We start from the raw sequence: 18,974 nt of genomic DNA, 5'->3' as shown, positions 1-18,974 counted from the left end.
TACTTATGGCTAGGGCTACTCCTGAATATACATGATTTGGATACTGTAAGCATATGGCCTTAAGCACACTCAGTTCAGCAGAACAATCCTGATTATTTGGGAGTTACTATTTGAATTCAGTTTTGAATCCATATACTTGGAAGAAAGCTCCTTTGAATTTAGTGAATTGTGTTTCTCGTTAATTAATTCAGAGAATTATGGATAATTTATATATCATAGCATGCATCTGGCTAAACTAGAATGAAGTTACATGGTTCAAACTGAGGGCAACTGTATTATAACTCCCAAGAAAGTACTTGACATTTCAGGGTAATAAATTCCAGGTTTGAGACCTGGGTATAGCAGCATCAGGGGAGATCAAAACAGGCAAGTTGGCAATCAAAGAGGCAGGATTGCAACGCTATGTCTGCCATTTTGCCTGTTTAAGCACCCTTCCTCCCTCCCTGCAGACACCATTGTTTGGCTACCTATCAAACCACCTCTTTTCAATTGTTTCTGTCCAGTGAGACCTGGCAGGGTCCACATTCTCCAGGCCTTAGAACTGCAACAAAGTAATCTTGCAGGAACCAGGAGATGGGCCTTCTCTGGGGCCACTCCTGCCCTCTGGAGCAGCATTTCTCCAGAAGTTCATATAGCCTCAACTCTGTTGTCCTGACTTTTTCAACAGGTGACTGGTGATCCTGTTGGTGCAGTTTCTATTTCCCAACGTGGGTGGTTTTTATTTACTTATTGTTGGCTATGTTTAGCATATCTTAAACTTTTTAGTTTTGTACACTGCCTAGAATTGCTTTGGTGATTGAGATGGCCAATAAATTGCTTAACTAAATTGCCTGGGGCATAAAGCTTATTAACAACAATCTGTTAGCCAATAATGCAGGAGTGGTCAGGGTACAGTGGTTAGGAGTTGGCCCATTTTTTTGTCAGCTTGAGGAAAAACTAAGGGGCAAAATGAGTGTGTATTAACTGGGAAAATTCAGCACTGCTGGGATTTTTAAGGAATAAAATGGGTAACTTAACTCTCTGCAAAGCTTAAGGCACCCATTTTGCTTTTAAGGATGGTATATCATGAAGAGTCCTGTGCTGGGCAGGAAGTTGGACTAGAAGACCTCCAAGGCCCCTTCCAATGCTATGATTCTGATTTTTAAAAAAGAGGAGGGAAAGGGGATTCTGAAGTCCAGAAAAGGCTGTGAGGGCCACTGGGAGGCTACGTGTAGTCTGCAGGCAACTGGTGGACTATCCTTGTACTGTATGAGGCAAGGAGATCCTCCAGTGATGAGTTGGGGCTGGATGGCACAAACAAATGTATCTATACTTATATGTAAATCTAAATGCAATTAATTAAATATAGCTCATATTATTATTGTCATGTATTTAATGATCCCCCCTTCTGTTGTATTACAAATTTCAATACTGTAACAAATTTGGGTGGGACGAGTGCAATTTGTGGGCCTCTGTTGTAAGGTCCCTCAAGGCTTAAATCTTTTGTGCAGAATCTACCCTTTCGGTAGAAAAGCATTCTGCCTTGGTCCAAAACTGGCACTGTCCTAGATTCCCACCCCATGGATGCTTTATTGTATGTCTGTGCTAAACCTCTTGCTAGAAAAGGAATGGGATGACCCTCTCGACCTTTTAATAATCTTGAGTATAATAGAAATGCCACTATCTGTTGGAAGGTCATTGCAACACACACACTGACTGAATTTAACGTCTACCTTCTCTCTCTGAAGACTGAAACTTTAATTTCCCGTTCATTTCTATGTATTTTTATGCGAGATTACTGCTCATAAATTTATTCGGAGATTATTCCAGAATGAGTGCATTGGGGTTTCCTCCCACAGAAGGGGCTCAAAATACTCAATTGGCTTCACTTCCCTGTGAGGACAGTACCCGTATTCCGGGCAGGTACCTCCTCTCTCTCCCCACCCCCCAACCGACCGCCTTCCTAATCCCACGCAGGGATTGAAGTGCTGGACCTCCCCAGGCACAGGCGCCTCTAAAGGAAGAGGCGGGGCGTAGGCCGGCTTGCGCCGCCCCTAATTAAATCGAGCACGGAGGAAGGAAACGGCTCCTCGTTTCTACGCCGTCAGCCGGTGCCGGCTTTTTCAGACTTCCCTCACCCGGGGTTCATGGCTCCTGCGTCGCGGATCGCCGACCTGAAGCAAGCCGGGAACGAACAGTTCCGCAATGGGCAATACGGCCAGGCGGCTGCGCTCTACGGCCGAGCTCTGGAATTGCTGGAAGCGGCAGGTACCGGCGCGAAGCCCCGCAACGCCTCCCTCGGTGTCCGGGGCGGGAGATCTCGGTCTAGGAATCTGGGGCAGTCACCTCATTGTCACTCTTATAATACCTCCAATAGGCATAGAAAGGGTTTTACCCTCAGCCATCGGGTCGGTCCTTGCTCCGTGCCGGCTTATTCCCCAAGTCTGACTCCATTTACTTCTGTCCTGTTGTAAATGAGTTTGTGTAATATGGGTGGGAGCGGCCAGCTGGGCTTCAGAGCCACCTTCGGGTACGTTTCATGTTCGAATGATTACTTTCTCTCCTCCAGAAAAGGACAGTTAGGTTTCTTGTTGCGGGGGGGGGGGTATTTACGTCTATATGCCACATTTTAATTTGCAAAGTCATGAAGGGCCTTTACGGTCTCTCTCAGATCATCTCTGGGTAATGACTTCACCCATTTCATAGGTGGGTGAAACTGAGGAGGAGCGGTTCCCTGGCAGAGATGAGACTTGAGTCTGTTGAATCAGCGATTGAGTCCTAAAGTGTGCAGGCCTCTATCTTTAATTTTGTCAGGAACAGGCAGAAGCTTAGAGGGATACATAATTCAGAATTGGGTCTGGCCTGGGCTTAGAGTAATACCTATATTCCAAAACAGGTTCCTAGATGAATCCCAGTTTATATCAATGCTCATTCCTATTTGGGCTTAAATCCTGCCCAGACATTTAAAAGAAAAAAAAAATATTCTGTTAGTGACTAACATTTTAGGTTGTAGAGCTAGGACCAAGCTTGAGGATCATGATGTGTAAATGCACAAACAAGCCCACAAAGATGGCTTTACGACTCCATACATGTGGGCACCCAGAATATTTTAAACAGTACCTGATGGCAGAATATAAAAACTCCATCCCATTAGCTGGTTTTGAGCGTTCTGGGCTTTTTACCAGCTTCTTAGGTAGAGCAGAGGTGCTTTATGGTCCTCTGGATTAAAATGGAACAGCATTCTTTATCTCGCTACATATTCTTGGAATTGCAGCCCGTGGAGTACATAAACCAAAAGTGGCAGGTTGTGGTGGACATACATGTAGAAGAACTTTAGGTCTTCATAATTTTCTGGTCTTAAGTTGCTGGGAGCCTCTGAAACCTCCTTCATGATAAGCTTTAGACTTGTTATGTCAGCAAAGCTATCTGCTGCAGTCACAATGAGAGAGTTTTGGCCACTAGTAGGAAATGAAAGTTGTGTGTGGAGCCAGAAGTTGGATAGCTCACTGAAGCACTTTCTGTTTCTTTTCCTTTTTACTGTCCTGAACCTCTGAGCATTCATAGGAGTAGCCCACCCTTAAGTACTTTCTCTTTATTTCTGCCCACTGTGTTCCTCATGGACTTTAAGGTGAGGAACAGAAACTTATCTAACTGCCTTCAGGCTTCAGCCTCGTCTGTCTCTTTTTCTCTTATGTCTCCCTTTCTCTTAAGAGTTTTAGCCCATGGCTTTTCCTAAACATGAAAGATAGTCAGCTTCTAAATAGAAAGCAACATTTTGGAATAGTGGTACATAATGAAAGGCCTCAGATATCCAGCAAATAAATGAAAGACAGAGAAGAGTTAAAAGGCCTTTTCTGACATAAGAAACATTTTTAAGGAATGTTTCTTTATCTCTTTATAAAACTATGGATGCTTATGTTGTATATTGTGAGAAGGAATGTTAAATAACTAATATACAGGTATAACACAGTGCTTGAAGGGATTGTTGTTTATTCGTTTAGTCGCTTCCGACTCTTCGTGACTTCATGGACCAGCCCACGCCAGAGCTTCCTGTCGGTCGTCAACATCCCCAGCTCCCCCAGGGACGAGTCCGTCACCTCTAGAATATCATCCATCCATCTTGCCCTTGGTCGGCCCCTCTTCCTTTTGCCTTCCACTCTCCCTAGCATCAGCATCTTCTCCAGGGTGTCCTGTCTTCTCATTATGTGGCCAAAGTATTTCAGTTTTGCCTTTAATATCATTCCCTCAAGTGAGCAGTCTGGCTTTATTTCCTGGAGGATGGACTGGTTGGATCTTCTTGCAGTCCAAGGCACTCTCAGAATTTTCCTCCAACACCACAGTTCAAAAGCATCGATCTTCCTTCGCTCAGCCTTCCTTATGGTCCAGCTCTCGCAGCCATATGTTACTACAGGGAACACCATTGCTTTAACTATGCGGGCCTTTGTTGTCAGTGTGATGTCTCTGCTCTTAACTATTTTATCGAGATTTGTCATTGCCCTTCTTCCAAGGATTAAGCGTCTTCTGATTTCCTGACTGCAGTCAGCATCTGCAGTAATCTTTGCACCTAGGAATACAAAGTCTTTCACTGCTTCTACATTTTCTCCCTCTATTTCCCAGTTATCAATCAAGCTGGTTGCCATAATCTTGGTTTTTTTGAGGTTTAGCTGCAAACCAGCTTTTGCACTTTCTTCTTTCACCTTCATCATAAGGCTCCTCAGTTCCTCTTCACTTTCAGCCATCAAAGTGGTATCATCTGCATATCTGAGATTGTTAATGTTTCTTCCAGAGATTTTAACTCCAGCCTTGGATTCCTCAAGGCCAGCTTGTCGCATGATGTGTTCTGCATACAAGTTGAATAGGTAGGGTGAGAGTATACACCTTGAAGGGATAAATAACAGTAATTGAAGTATTTCCATAATTTTACATATAGTGTGGTCTTTTCTTTGTTTCTAATCATGTATGAATAATAGATACAAAATTTTACATGCTGTCTGTTAAAAAATAAGGCAAAAAGTTGTTAGCTCTGTCTCCCTTGACTAAATTCTATTTTAAATTGTATATGAGCATCATTTAGGTATCTACTCATATACAGTAACTATAGCACAGCAAATGTTTTATATGTATAGGAAAACTTCATTTTTGATTGCATGTATTTAGATTCTTTGGTACTTATATTCAATTATAAGGAAATTGGCAGTCCATATTGGTTATTTTAGACATGTTTATAGGAACATTCAACAGTAGTTTGAAAGCCAGTGTATTAGACTGGGTAGTATTGAGTTTTATTTTTTTATTTTCTATCCCGCCTTTATTATTTTCATAAATAACTCAAGGTGGCGGACATACCTAATACTCCTTCCTCCACCTATTTTGTTTTTTGTTGAGTGTTGAGTTTTATATCAAGTGAAACCATGGTAGAGCTTGGTAATGTCTATTCCTGCTAATATGGCCTTTTCTAGTCTTAACTGGAAATGCTGGTGTATCTGAGTGCATGTAAACTACATTTAAATGATCCTTATCAAAATTGTAAAAAAAATGAATGAATTTAGCTCAGCCACAGGAGCTAGGGAGGACCAGTTCAACTTCCAAATAAAAGGACATTATTGACAATTGGAGTTTTCACAATGTGATTCTCTTGTTGGCACAAGATAAAAATGTAATATATTCATGATAATATGTAAAGTGATAGAAAAAAAATTGTTACTTACAAGCCACACAATTCCTTTGATTTTTCCCAATTATGACCTAGGACTATTAGTGGGCTTGAAGCTTTATGAAGACAGCAAAAGATATCTCAAAGAGGAGAGTGTGCCAAACCCAACTGTACCTTACCATAAGAAAATGCTGTTCTTGTACTTAGAACATGTTCCTTATATTTTAATGCTTGTCTCTACACATAGGGGATGTGAATACAGAAGAAAAAAGTGTTCTCTATTCCAATCGTGCTGCCTGCTATTTGAAAGATGGGAACTGTAGTCTTTGCATTAAGGATTGTTCTGCGTAAGTAGCTGCTCTCCCAAGAAAAGGAGAATGAAAGGCCAGTGTATACATCGCTGTTTTTTACTTCTTGGCTGCTCAATGCTTGATGTTTCTCATAGTCTGGTTGGGACTGCCCATAAAGAAAATAACTAATCCTGCTTGTTGAGAACTGAAAAATTCTGTCCCACATCTAGCTTTTTCGTTTTGTAGAGGCTGCATACACTACTATGTATCCAGTTATCAAGAGTTTCTTGCTAGAGAAGAGAGGGGTGTAAGGCATCCTTGATGGTTAGAAGTTTATTCCTTTAACCAACCAACTATAGGAAAAGTAGGAGAGATTAAAAAACGTCTCACCATGCATCCCTAAGACAGCAGCAGCCGTAACTGCTGACAAGGAGTTAGTACTGCAGCTCTCATGTTTGGGAAATGTAGATATTTAAAAAATGGGAGTGGTGTGTTGGTTATTTAGGTGCCATCAGGTTGGACATCAACCCTGGCAGACCCACAACTAGGGTCTGTGTCACCCGGGGCAAACGTGGATTCCATGCCCATTTTGGCGCCCCCCCCCCCAGCGCGGCGCCCGGAGCGCTTGCCCACCTAGTTGCGGCCCTGAACCCTGGTGATTATTTGGACAAATGCTCACCATCTTGACCTGTCTGCGCAGCTGATTGAGTTGGACAGGTTTGGCGTTCCAATTGTTTTATAGGCGACTCAAAAGAAATTTTTTTATTGTCACAAGAATAGAAAATTAGTATTATTAAATAAATATACATTCAACATAAGTAAAGGTAATAAACAGTTCTGGGGTGGGGAGAAGTTGTAATGGAGCAGCCATTCTTATATCACAAGCACAATGTTTATATATCATACTCTGTTTTTTTCTCTTGCACTTGCAAACCTTCGTCAGAGAGAGAAGCACTAGGTAGATATTTTATCCTCTTGGGTCAGATGATTCAAGCTGTTCAGATAATTCAGCCAAATTTCAAACATTAAGCGAATTTAATTTAAATATGAAATTAGAGTAAATATTTGTAGGAATGGAAGTTGTACGTAAATAATCTTTCCAGCAATTAAATATGAACATTAACTTCTCTGCTCCCATGAATTACTGCTTTCTCCCCTGCTGCTTTAGTGCTCTGGATCTGGTCCCTTTTGGAATCAAACCTTTGCTGAGGCGTGCAGCAGCCTATGAAGCTCTTGAGCGATACCATTTAGCTTATGTGGACTACAAAACTGTATTACAGATTGATTGCACTGTACAGGCTGCACATGATGGAGTCAATAGGTAACCCCTTTCTTCTTTGTGTCTAATGAATACACAAAAGTAGCTAAATGATCTAGAAAACTGATGCCATCCAGATGAATTGGACTAAACCCCTACAGTCGGTGACTCTTGCTCATAGTAACGGGAAGTTATGGGAGCTGACATTCAAAATACTTAGAGAGCATCAAATTACCTAATCCTTCAAGTCATATTAGAGATTACTCTAGCCTCACTTAGGTAAGAAGTATATGTTGTGTACAGAAATGTGCAAAATGTTCTGCGTTGAAAGTTACAGCTTTGGAACAAAGCCTGCTATTTATTTATATATTTACTGAGTTTATATTCTGTCTTTCCTCCAGGAGCTCAGGGTGACACACATCACCCTCCCTGCACCAATTTTTCCCCTAGCACTCATGAGCTGGAACCATACCAGTATTAAGGTTCTTGCCAACAGGGAGCCCATCGGATGTGGAGGACAGGCAGTGGGGCAGACAGTAATTCTATGCTAGTGCAAGTCAGCTCTTTCTTGGGAATACTGAAAAAAACATTCTAGAAATGGCCATAATACCCAAGATAGTATTAATCAGCTGTTTGGTTTTTTTGTAAGTGACTGCCATGAAATGGCTATTATGTGACCAATAAATTTGACTAAACTTGTCAACCAAAATACCTTCCTTCACTTTTTTTCTGGCAACGGACACAAATTTGTCTACCAGTTAACATTTAAAAATAATTTTTCACACAACAAAAGTCAGATTACTTCAAGGATGGGCAGAGGATAACACACAGCCCCAGCATCCATTTCCACCCCACCCTTATGGGTTGTAAACTCCGCTCATTCCCACCAAGCATCAACCCCCAAAGGCCAACACCTCAAATACAAGCGGGGGGGGGGGGGAGTGCCATTAGCCATGATGTCATTTCACTGGATGGCCTTCTAGTCAAAAGAGGCTGTATTGCAACTTCTGACCCATAAAAGTTACCCACCTATAATCTGTCTGCATCAACGTGGACATTTGTCTGAAGACAGTAGGAAAGTATCACTCTTGGTATTCAAGTAAACACTTGACTCTTTTTAAAGAGCTAGTGCCATGTATCCTTCCCCCTGAGAAACTTACATACATATGTAGATTATTTCCCTCTGGGGATGACCCTTCATCTCTTCAAGAAGATATTGCAGCAGATAATATGCATTACAATAAGTTTATATATAGCTCTCTTCATTCAGAATGACAAAGGCTTTATTGGAAAAAGATGGTCTTCAATGGCGCCAAAAGTTACCCCCCATCCCAACTGTTCCTGTTTCTGCTCAGAGAAAGTGGGGGCCTCCTACTGGAAACCAGGAAGCTGCTCCAAGAGGCAAAGCAAGTAATTCTGTTCCTGTAACAAAGCAAGGTCAGTAGCCTCCTCATTTTGAGAGAGAGGAACAAACAGCAAAGCATCAAATTTAAGGAATCTGAATAGTAGTTGCAGATATAAATGTTTTGGATCTGTGGAAAATTGTCTAAAAAATCATGCATGCATATATAGTTCTTACTAAGTGGTAAGTGACTAAGGCATTTTTAGCTCACATATACTTTTCTAAAAGATGTTGTCCAATCACTTTCATTTTCATTGTATTGTGTTTCCAAGGAGTCACAACTGCATTTTGAAATGGCTGGGGGAGTGGAGGAAGAGAGAATCTTTTTGGGTGGAAAATGACTGATAAAAACCTTTCCAAAAACTTGCTATCAGCACACATCACATCAATAAATAAGCATGTGGTGATCTTTTCCCCCAAACATTGGAGTCATAGCAGGATATGTATTGTACCAATGCGTACCAGAATTTCCAATCAGCCTAATATGTGGAAAGCATCAGGTTAAAAAAGCTGGCAAAAGCTCTGCATTAAATTCCTGTCTTTATTCTAGGCTGCCTTGGTGAAATTGAACAAAATCACTTGAAGAAAAATGTTCAGAGGCAAGGGGATTGGGGAGAGGGAAGCTTTTGTTTAGGAATAGCTCACACACACATCAGATGAGATGAAAAGTTTCCCAGAATTTACCACTTCTGACTGTAGATGAGATGTTTGTATCACAGAATACATCTCCATATTCAGACAAACAAAATCCATCTGCATATAAAACAGAATGAGGAAAATCTATGTTAAAATTCTTAGTCATGAGTAAGTTATTTTATGTGAAAGCATTTAATTGTGTACTATTCAGCCTAGAATTTCAGATAGGAGTACAATCTAGGTACACTTTTACCATTACATTGTTATTTGATGTAAAGTCGGTCTGTGTAACATCTGCATCAAACTGAATGCAACTCAACCGACAAGCATTGTGCTCTGCTGCATATAAGAATTAACCAATCACTGCCACACAAACTTACACTCAATTTTCTTGTCTAAAGCAGGCAACCAAGATGAAGTTTTCAGGATCACAGTTAACAATGTACACAGCTGTACATTACATACATTTGCAGAGTCACATGTTTTCTTGACACGTTCAGTCCATTTTCATTCACTATTATCAGCACAATAGACTTGGTATTAGACCCTTTTTTTCTGTTTAAGATTAAGAATTTTCTGATGTTATTACATAATGTAATAAACTAGACCATTGTTTCTCAACCTTGGCAACTTTAAGATGCGTGGACTTCAATTCCCAGAATTTTTAAAGAGAATAGAGTGGCATTCTATATGAATTGATCTTAAGAATGGTAGCAAAACCTACCATTCCATGCACCACAACCAGCTTTTGGTTCACAGGATTGATTTCTAGAAAAACATTGGACCACCTTTGTAACAGATGAAGTATCACGTTCTGTAGGGGAAATGGTCCATTCCTGGAGTGGTAGGTTTTGTACATTCCAATCTTAAATACTGTCATTCAACATCCCAAGCATTCAGGACTGGATTTTCATTCCTGATATTCTCTCCTGTGACAATAAATGTGCAACGTGATGTTTTCATTTTACATTAGTTTGCTGTTTTTCTTGAATATGAATTCCAGTGCCTACAGCTGCCTCAACTGAACAAGCAAATACACTGAAACTAGAAGGAAATGAATTTGTGAAGAAGAGCAACTATAAGAAAGCTATTGAAAAATACACAGAGAGCATAAAACTTCACAAGATGGAATGCACAACTTACACTAACAGGTAATGCTTAAGTAGCCAGATCAAAAATATCTATAACTAGCTTAACTGTTAAGCAATCAGATCATGCCACTGGCTGAGCTGACATTACATGCTAAACCACAATTTGATTAATTATGGGTAACATAACACTAATTCATAAGTATTATTTTACAAATTAAAATTTTATTCCTTTTTAAATGGGTTATAAAAAGGAATTATCCTAGGATTATATGTATTAAGCCAGTACCATTAGGAGCTGCACTCTATGCAACTATTTCTCATATAGTTTGCTGCAATTTTTGGAGCTACCCAAGGTTGATTGCTGCTTAAATAATGTTCACTCATACTGGTCTTGGAGCACTATCCAGTGAAGTGAGATTTACACATCCAATGGTGTAGTGAATTCCAGTCTGAATTGAAAACAGAAATTATGGCCTCACTAAACTTTACTGAACTTGCACAGTTTAGATCACTTATTGGAGATAACAAAACATAGTTCAGGTATGTTGATATGATAAGGAACTTGAGGACTTGGGACAGCATCTCCAAACATTATTACACCCCAAGGGCAGAGAAGGAACTAATTGTTGTCTTTTTATAAAAATCATGGTTCCATCATGAATATGTTACTTACCATACCTGTAAAGTAGACCCCTATTGTCAATTGTACAATAGAAAAAACCTCTATAAACAGCTGATCACATCAAAAAAGAAGACAGACATAATGAAGGAGTGGAACTAGTTGCTAAATAACAGCTAAACTAAATCGTGCCTCCACCTTCTGAAGATGGTTAACTTTCCATTTATATGCAGAACCATCATGCTGGGAATGTCATATTTCTGTAACAAGATGGGAAGAATTTTTTTTCATATTTAGAGCCGGTAGATTCAACAACCTTCTTGGAGATATTACAAATATTTGAAAGCTGCTTGATTCACCAGGAAGATACTGGACTCTCCCACTTTAGCCACATGTTTCAGGATCAATAGTTTCCAAACTGATCAGTCAGTTGAAATCTGAAAGGCAGCTGGGACAGTTGATCCCTCCAGAATTATCTTTTTGCAACTAAATCTTTAGCACAGTACCTCAGTGGAGTGAAATTAGAATTAGATGCCTCTATTCGTAGGCATCCAAAAGTGGGGGAAGAAATGAAAATGCATGTGTGATGTCATCACAGCAATGCTGTGATCTATTTACTTGCATCAGGCCCTGTGACGCAAGTATATAATTGTAGCATACATCATCATACATTTTCATTTTGACATTATGGTGTGCCTGAGACCATTCAGACCAAGTTTCTAAGGAAAGCATTTCAAAGTGTGTTGCACCAGATGCTGGTGGGACTAGGTTATTGCCAAGCAAGGGAGATGTGGAAATGAACAGATACGCAGAAATAGCAAGGTAGAATCTTTGCAAGTGCAGTATCTGGGATCAGGCAGCCTGATATCTCATCTTACTCTTCCAAAGTATTGCAGAGTATTCATTCTTGTGTATTTTTAACATCCTTCAGCAGTTCCCAAAGACACTCAATGAAAGAATGCCCTGTTGGAGCAGGTGTAATGGAAACATGGACCTGTGTTTTCTGTACTATACTGTCTCTTCTGTGTGGCTATCCACAATATCATGATAGTCTGTCACCTTAATACAAACATTTCCAGGTGCTCTGGACAGCTTTTAATATAAGTGGTTTACTTTTAGACAAGGACTGAAATTAAATGGCAGGTAGCAAAACTATTTTCAGCCTGTTGGTACAGCCCCATCACATGAAACAAAAACCATAGGAAGATAGAAATCAGTCTCATCAGTGTATCTTACTGTATTTTATATTGAGCTTATATAACTTCTATCTCTTATTATAATTTGAAGCAATATAGTGAATATTTTTGCTATTCCGAGACTGTAATAAAGTTGACTGATTGATAGATACTACAGCTTTGCCTGATGTATGAACCAAGGCACTGTATCATAGTGTCAGGCTACTGGAGAATAGAAGGCAAAAGGAAGAGGGGCCGACCGAGGGCAAGGTGGATGGATGATATTCTAGAGGTGACGGACTCGTCCCTGGGGGAGCTGGGGGTGTTGACGACCGACAGGAAGCTCTGGCGTGGGCTGGTCCATGAAGTCACGAAGAGTCGGAAGCGACTAAACGAATAAACAACAAACTGGAGAATACTTTGTCAGTTTAAAATTATCCTGAAGGCAGAACATATTAATAAATACCTTATTCATGGAAAAAACATCTACACATGCCCTTTCATCTATAGTTCTTGCGTGAATAGACTTTATTTCAGAGTAGAATTTTCCTGTTCTACTTACATGGCATTTATCTGTCTTTCATTGTAAGTTACACAGGAAAAACATTTTTTTTCCCACTCTTTTGAAGGCAGTTTAGATCCTTAAGTTAAACTGTGGCTGTGAAAGGAAGATGACCACCTCATTTGCATTATGTAAGAATACTGAATTAGAAAGGCACTAACAACAACAACAACAACAATTAAATGGATAACAGTTTACAAAGGGTGTAATGCAGTGGTGGGAAACCTTTTGGCAGGCTGCAGTTCCATTTGTGCCCTGTGTGGGGCTGCAGGCACATTGCTGGTGACATGACAGCTTTTTTTTTCTTTTCATTTTGTAGGCTTTTAGGGGAAGTTTAAGAAATTCCCATTTTACTGTTTAAGCCTCCCCAAAATGGAAACATTCTGGGGAAATATTGTGGACCTGCAAATGGGGTACTGGGAGGCCACCTATTTAACTTAGACCCGTGGGCTGTTCATAATAGCAACGGAAGGAGGTTCTGAAGATTCCCATGCTTGATTTAGAGCATGGCTTTCTTACATTGCTCTGGTAATATAGGAATGTCCAATTTCTATCTCTGTATGATAGTATTTAAAAAAAGATCAGATGTGTACAGCTTAACAAGTTCAACTTTTTAAAACCTTGAAATGTGTAGATTTAAAATGTTCCAAGTAAAACACATACTGGTAAAATGACTTAGATTCTAAGCTAACATAAGAAAAGGATTAAATTAAGCTAAATCCAAGGTATATATATACACCAAACATAGTGTTGTAAATAGTGCTATTCTGAGAGCCAGTGTGGTAAGTAGTTAAGGTGCTGGAGTAGGAGTAGGGAGACTAGTTTCTAGTCCCCCCTTGGGCATGGAAGCTGGCTGGGAGATTTAGAGCCAGTCGCTCACTCAGTCCTAGAAGCTGAAGAACATCTGACTACCAGCCTGAACTGGATCAATATGGTACATTACAGTCATAACCGTCAATAAAGAAGCCTTCATCCTGCAGTGGAGTGATTTAGGATAGGGTTTTTCAAACTTGGCAACTTTAAGATGTGTGCATGTCAGCTCCCAGAATTCCACACATCTTAAAATTGCTAAGTTTGAAAAATACTGATTTAGGAGAAGTAGAAGGAGAAGACAGTAATAATGCTATTCTACAGGATCAAAGGTTTCAATTTTCCGAAATATTCTATTGCATTTGCAAAGAGCTAGATAATATTTTCAAGAAGCCTCTGAATATTAGTTTGAAAGTCCTCAGGCAGTGCCTGTAAAAAAACGCTAGAGAGAAAAGTGCGACAAAATTTTTAATGACCAGATGGTACCGGGATAGTTTCCTATCTTGATTAATAGGAAAACTAGAAAACATCATGCAAAATAGTAAGGGCTGAAGTATACTTGTAAAAAAATTCTGGAGAACTACTAGCTATAAAAATTGGATTAGCCAGATGTAGCACTCTACATTCTTAGAACACACATTACCATTTATATGTATGAATTGAAAGCGATCTATTGTAGCAGTTTAAATTAAAAATCTAGAGTAACATGTTGCCCAGGGTATATCTAACTGCAGTATCCTCAGCTAGTATTAATAAGTAGTAAGTCACTGTGCAAATAAATTAATACTGTTGGTTACAATTAATGCCAAATAATTACAGCCATTATAGTTGCAGGGAGATTTGGAGGACAAACTTTTCAGAAAGTGTAGATATGTTGCAAGATGTGTAAAGCCTTTTAACATCTTTAACATATCCATTGTAGAGTATAATTCAAGCCAAATCTTTTAAAATATAAATGGAACATTTGCACCACTAGTCTTTATGAGATGAATCAATAATAACTTGAATCCTAGATTGTAACCAATTGTTTTTGAAGACATTTATAGGTTGTTTTCTATATTTCAGGGCTCTTTGTTACCTGAATCTGAAGCAGTACAAAGAAGCTATTATGGATTGCTCAGAAGCCCTTAAAATAGACCCAAAGAATGTCAAGGCATTTTATAGACGAGCACAAGCATATAAAGAGCTTAAGGTAAAGTACTTTTTTTTTTGGAATTTTAGATAAGTGCACAGTCAGCATAGGACAAAAAATTTATATTGATCAGTAAGGAAATAACCCCATTAGGTTCTCTAAGATTTTTAATTAGACAATATTCCTTATGATGTAGATCACTTAACTGCATTGCATTTAAAGAGCCATCTTGCAAATTTGCAGACACTGTTTGGTTTGTAAAAGCTTTGGTTTTCATGCACTCTTAAACCTTTTGGTTCTAGTAGATACCTATTGGAGCTGCTTATCATATTTTGCTGTTTTCTTGGGTGAGTTAAAAAAATACAACTCCAAACAGTTCTTTCTTTGCTTATAAAAGTGGACAGTGCATGCAAGGTCTGGTCAATTCCTAGTAAACTAAAAGAAATAACAGTATTAAGAAGGTTGTCTATAGTTAAAACAATGTGGCTGCAACCAAATTACCAAAATATTTTAATCACTTCATTGGGTATTTTTCGCATGCAGGAATTCACAATTTTAATTGGTTTTGTTTCCCTAGGACTATAAATCCAGTAAGGCAGATATCAACAGCCTCTTGAAGATTGAACCAGAGAACAGCGCTGCTAAGAAACTACAACAAGAATTAAACAAGCTCTTAAAATAAGATACCTAAAGAGAACTTTGTGCTGTTCTGATTTCCTTGTTTAAAAAAAGATTTCCAGGATGCAGTTGCAAAATCCTTCTAGACCTGCTGATGTGATGTTCCTTTCTCTGGTTCCTTCCCTTATAAAAAGTGTTCATTCTTCCTCCTGCAGTCTTCTAAAAGTTCTGTGTTATTTTTTGAGATCTGCAGCTTTCTGGCAAATTACTTAGAAGCGGGATGATGCTGCAAGCATCTCTTCTAGAGAATTGTTTTTACTTAGAACACTATTTGTCCAATGTATTTCCAGTGTGCTTGCAGAGACAGAACTATTATAGTGGCTGATTGATTAAAGTCTTGGCATAATAAACTGGCAGTAAGACTTTCCAGAATAGATCCTGCTTTGCCTTAACTTTTATGGACTAGGCTTTGGTGGAGCATTTTGGTCTTCAGCGTGTTATGTGGAAATCTAAAAATGCTTTTGTCCTTTACCAAAGAATTTGGCATGTTGTTCTTTCTTCATTCTGTGTGTACCTTTTAGCAGTTTACCTTTTAGAGTTCTTGATTAAGCTTAATTTCATGTTCTCTGAAGTTAAATACATGTTTGGAATATGTTACGTCTTTTCCAAAGATACTTTTTCATTTTAACCTTGTAAGCTAAAGTTCATGTCATGGTGGAGGAGGGAAAAGATGATCAGTTTCAAGTGGGACAGTCTCAGGCAAAGGGGCTGCTCCTACCTGTATATTTGCCTACAGTTGCTTATCTAAAACCTAGATTCTTTCAGGCAGCAGATACAGAAAAAAAACTCCGAATGGCGATAAAAAAAACCACCTCTGTAGAGAGGAATGAGTCATGCACGTTGGACAGCTCACAGTATCTCTCGCATTCGCCATGTCTAGATGGGTCTGTTGGGCAGTTTTATTTGGCAACATCTGGGTGACTTCACATTTTCCTATCCTGCTTTAGAGAATTAGATTGTAGGAGAGAAAACACTTCTGTTTAGTATTCAGCCTACTGTGTTGATAATCTACTTGAGTGGAAGGAGAACTGAACTTCCACTTGCTATTTGGTAATATTGCTATCCAAGATTTACCAATTTGTCACCTTTTTTAAAAAAAAATCCTTACATCTTTTACAGTACCTATACAGCTGTTGCTATTCCAGTTATGCTGCCTCTGCAGCTTTTCCAAGGTGGGCCTGCAGGGACCCACTTAGGGCATTGCTACTTCTTGCCTTAGTGAGAAGAGAGCTTTGTATGCTGCCTCTTACCACAGACCTGCAGGGTAGAGACTATGCACCAAGCATTTGGAGAAGGTCCACTGTCAATTTTGCACTGTGAAGTATCATTTGTCTCTGAAAATTTTAGAGAGAGAAAGTCTTTCTTTGGGCCTTGTTGCAAGGAATAAAGCTTGATTCTTATTGTAGAGTATCTATCAAGTTATCCTGTTATTTCAAACTTTCAAAATAAACAAGCTGTTATTTTATGCAATTCGTAAAAGTGAGAGCTTTGTTAAGCATTTTACACCATGACATTCATTTTCCAGAGGAGGGGTGAGTTCAGGTTTGAAACAACCCTGAGAATATCAGTGGGCTGTTGATAGGGTAGCAGCATCACAAATGTGGATGCTGTAGATCCTCGGAACTTGCTGAACTGCAACTTTTAGCATCCCTCATCATTAGCTATGCTGGCTGGAACTACAGAGAGCTGTAGTTCAACAACTGGAGGGCCATAGCTTTTCTATCCGGTTGTAGTGTTTTAGGCTGCATTGCTTCAACAGCACTTAGATACAGGTAATCCTCGATTTACAACCACAATTGGGGCCGGAATTTCCATCATAAGTCATAAGTCGAGTCACCGTGTGACCAGACCCGATTTTACGACCATCTTTACGGCAGTTGTTAAACTAATCACCATGACCGTTAAGCGAATCCAGTTTCCCCAATGGCCGTTTCTTGCCAGAAAACAGCAAAAAACATTGCAAAACATGATTACGTGACCGGGGGGATGCTGCAACCAGTCGTAAATGTGAGCCAGTTGCCAAGTGCCCGAAATACAATCATTTGACTGCAGGGTGTGCGTGACATTTTGCGATGCTCGGAAGTGCTTTACAGGCCATAAAGCACCCAACCTGAGGCCGTCGTAACTTGGACTGTTGTTAAACGAACGGTCGTGCATCGAGGACTACCTATACATTAAAGGTATCCTTCAAATGCATCAACCAGAGCTATCAGTCCTGAGAATGTGCATGAGAGAAGGGCTGTTCCAAAACAAAAAATCCATGCACTATAATACTTACTCCTTGAGGATGTTAGTTGTAACTCAATGCCATCTAGAAAAATATAGAGGCCCCCATTCTAAAGCATGATAAATATTTAGTAAAGTGTTCTACTTGCCTCAGATTATGCTTGACCCCTTTTATTACAACCAAGTCACAACATGAGTATAGATTCAGAATGTTCCAAATCCCTTTTTTTTAGAATTACTGGGCACCTTTTCTTTTTGAAGGAAATTTGTCCTAATTTTATTCCTCCATTATCATTGTGTATTTCACTCCCAAGGAAAAAGGGATCTATACATGCCAAGCACAACTCTACCCCAAAAAATACATGTAAAAAATCCTACTAAAGTCTCATAATTTTTGCAAGATTCCAACTTTGTGGGAGGTGGGAATGGGATAGTTGATCCAGCCCTTCTTCAAGATATAATTGCTGGACCCTGTGGTCCTAGAAAATTTTCAGCCAGTCTTCCTCCCCTTTTTAGGAAAGATGGAGAAGGTGATCAGGCTGTAGCTTCAGTGGGCCTTGGAAGAAGTAAATTATTTGGACTTGTTTAAGTCGTGTTTCAGGTTTCAGTATAGCACTGACATGGCATTCATTATACTTGACATGGTGGGACTGGAGATGGTGGTGCATCTATCCTGGCCCTTCTTGACTGTCTTTAATAGCATGATATGTTTTAAAAAAATTCAGTGTATTTATTAAGTCACACAGAACACACAGAGAAGAGAGCCATTACTTGTATGGCATAAATACAGCTTAGATTCATACCCAATTTCCCGACAGGGTCAGGAATTCATCTTTAGTTTCCCTCCCTTCTTTTGGAGTAATTTGGCCAACTGGAGAGGGATTCCATACATTCCCCAAACTAAGTGAAAGCATAGGCCCAAATGGCAATATAAAATATAGCTCTAGTAATAGGAATGATGCTGCCTTACATGTCATGAAAATCAAAGTTTTAGTGAGTCTGGCTTATCACAGTATATTGGATGCCATAGGCCAAAAGACCCAGGGCTCTTCACACTAAAGGAAATAACTTGCACCTCCACAAAACCCCAATTTGCTTTTTGGGTCATCCTCAGCTGGCAAGTCAGTCAAAGCATCCTAAACCATCTCCTGGATCAAGAAGCTCTGCTCACAGTCACTCTCACCTGGATTAATACAACATGCTCTACATGGGCTGTCCTTGAGTGCAACTCAGAAGCTACATCTGATCCAGAATTCAGCAGCATGGATAGTTACGGGTGCACCCCACTACGCCCATGTAATACCACCCCTGCATAAGTTGCAGGGATTACTGGTATCCTTCTGTTGCTATTCAAGGGATAGGTTACTGCCTACAAAGCCCTTCATGGCACAGGACTAGGATATTTGAGAGACTGTCTGTCTACATTTCTCTGCTTGCCCGAGAATATCAGAGAGGGTTGGCAT

The 18,974-nt window shown here is 39.7% G+C and overlaps 1 protein-coding gene across 1 annotated transcript; it reads left to right on the top strand.

Annotated features, from left to right (window-relative positions):
- Nucleotides 1–2,031: 2,031 nt before the first annotated feature.
- TOMM34 (translocase of outer mitochondrial membrane 34) lies at nucleotides 2,032–16,750 on the top strand. Its single transcript, XM_063297139.1, has 7 exons — nucleotides 2,032–2,247; nucleotides 5,880–5,979; nucleotides 7,091–7,243; nucleotides 8,451–8,617; nucleotides 10,222–10,369; nucleotides 14,541–14,667; nucleotides 15,185–16,750. The coding sequence occupies exons 1-7, from the start codon at nucleotides 2,127–2,129 to the stop codon at nucleotides 15,287–15,289; spliced, it is 921 nt and encodes a 306-aa protein (XP_063153209.1). The 5' UTR covers nucleotides 2,032–2,126; the 3' UTR covers nucleotides 15,290–16,750.
- The last annotated feature ends 2,224 nt before the right edge of the window (nucleotides 16,751–18,974 follow it).

Source organism: Candoia aspera, chromosome 3 (assembly GCF_035149785.1).
Source record: "Candoia aspera isolate rCanAsp1 chromosome 3, rCanAsp1.hap2, whole genome shotgun sequence".
Lineage (NCBI taxonomy): Eukaryota > Metazoa > Chordata > Lepidosauria > Squamata > Boidae > Candoia > Candoia aspera.
Note: the sequence above shows the minus strand (reverse complement) of the source record. Positions and strands in the feature narration are given on the sequence as shown.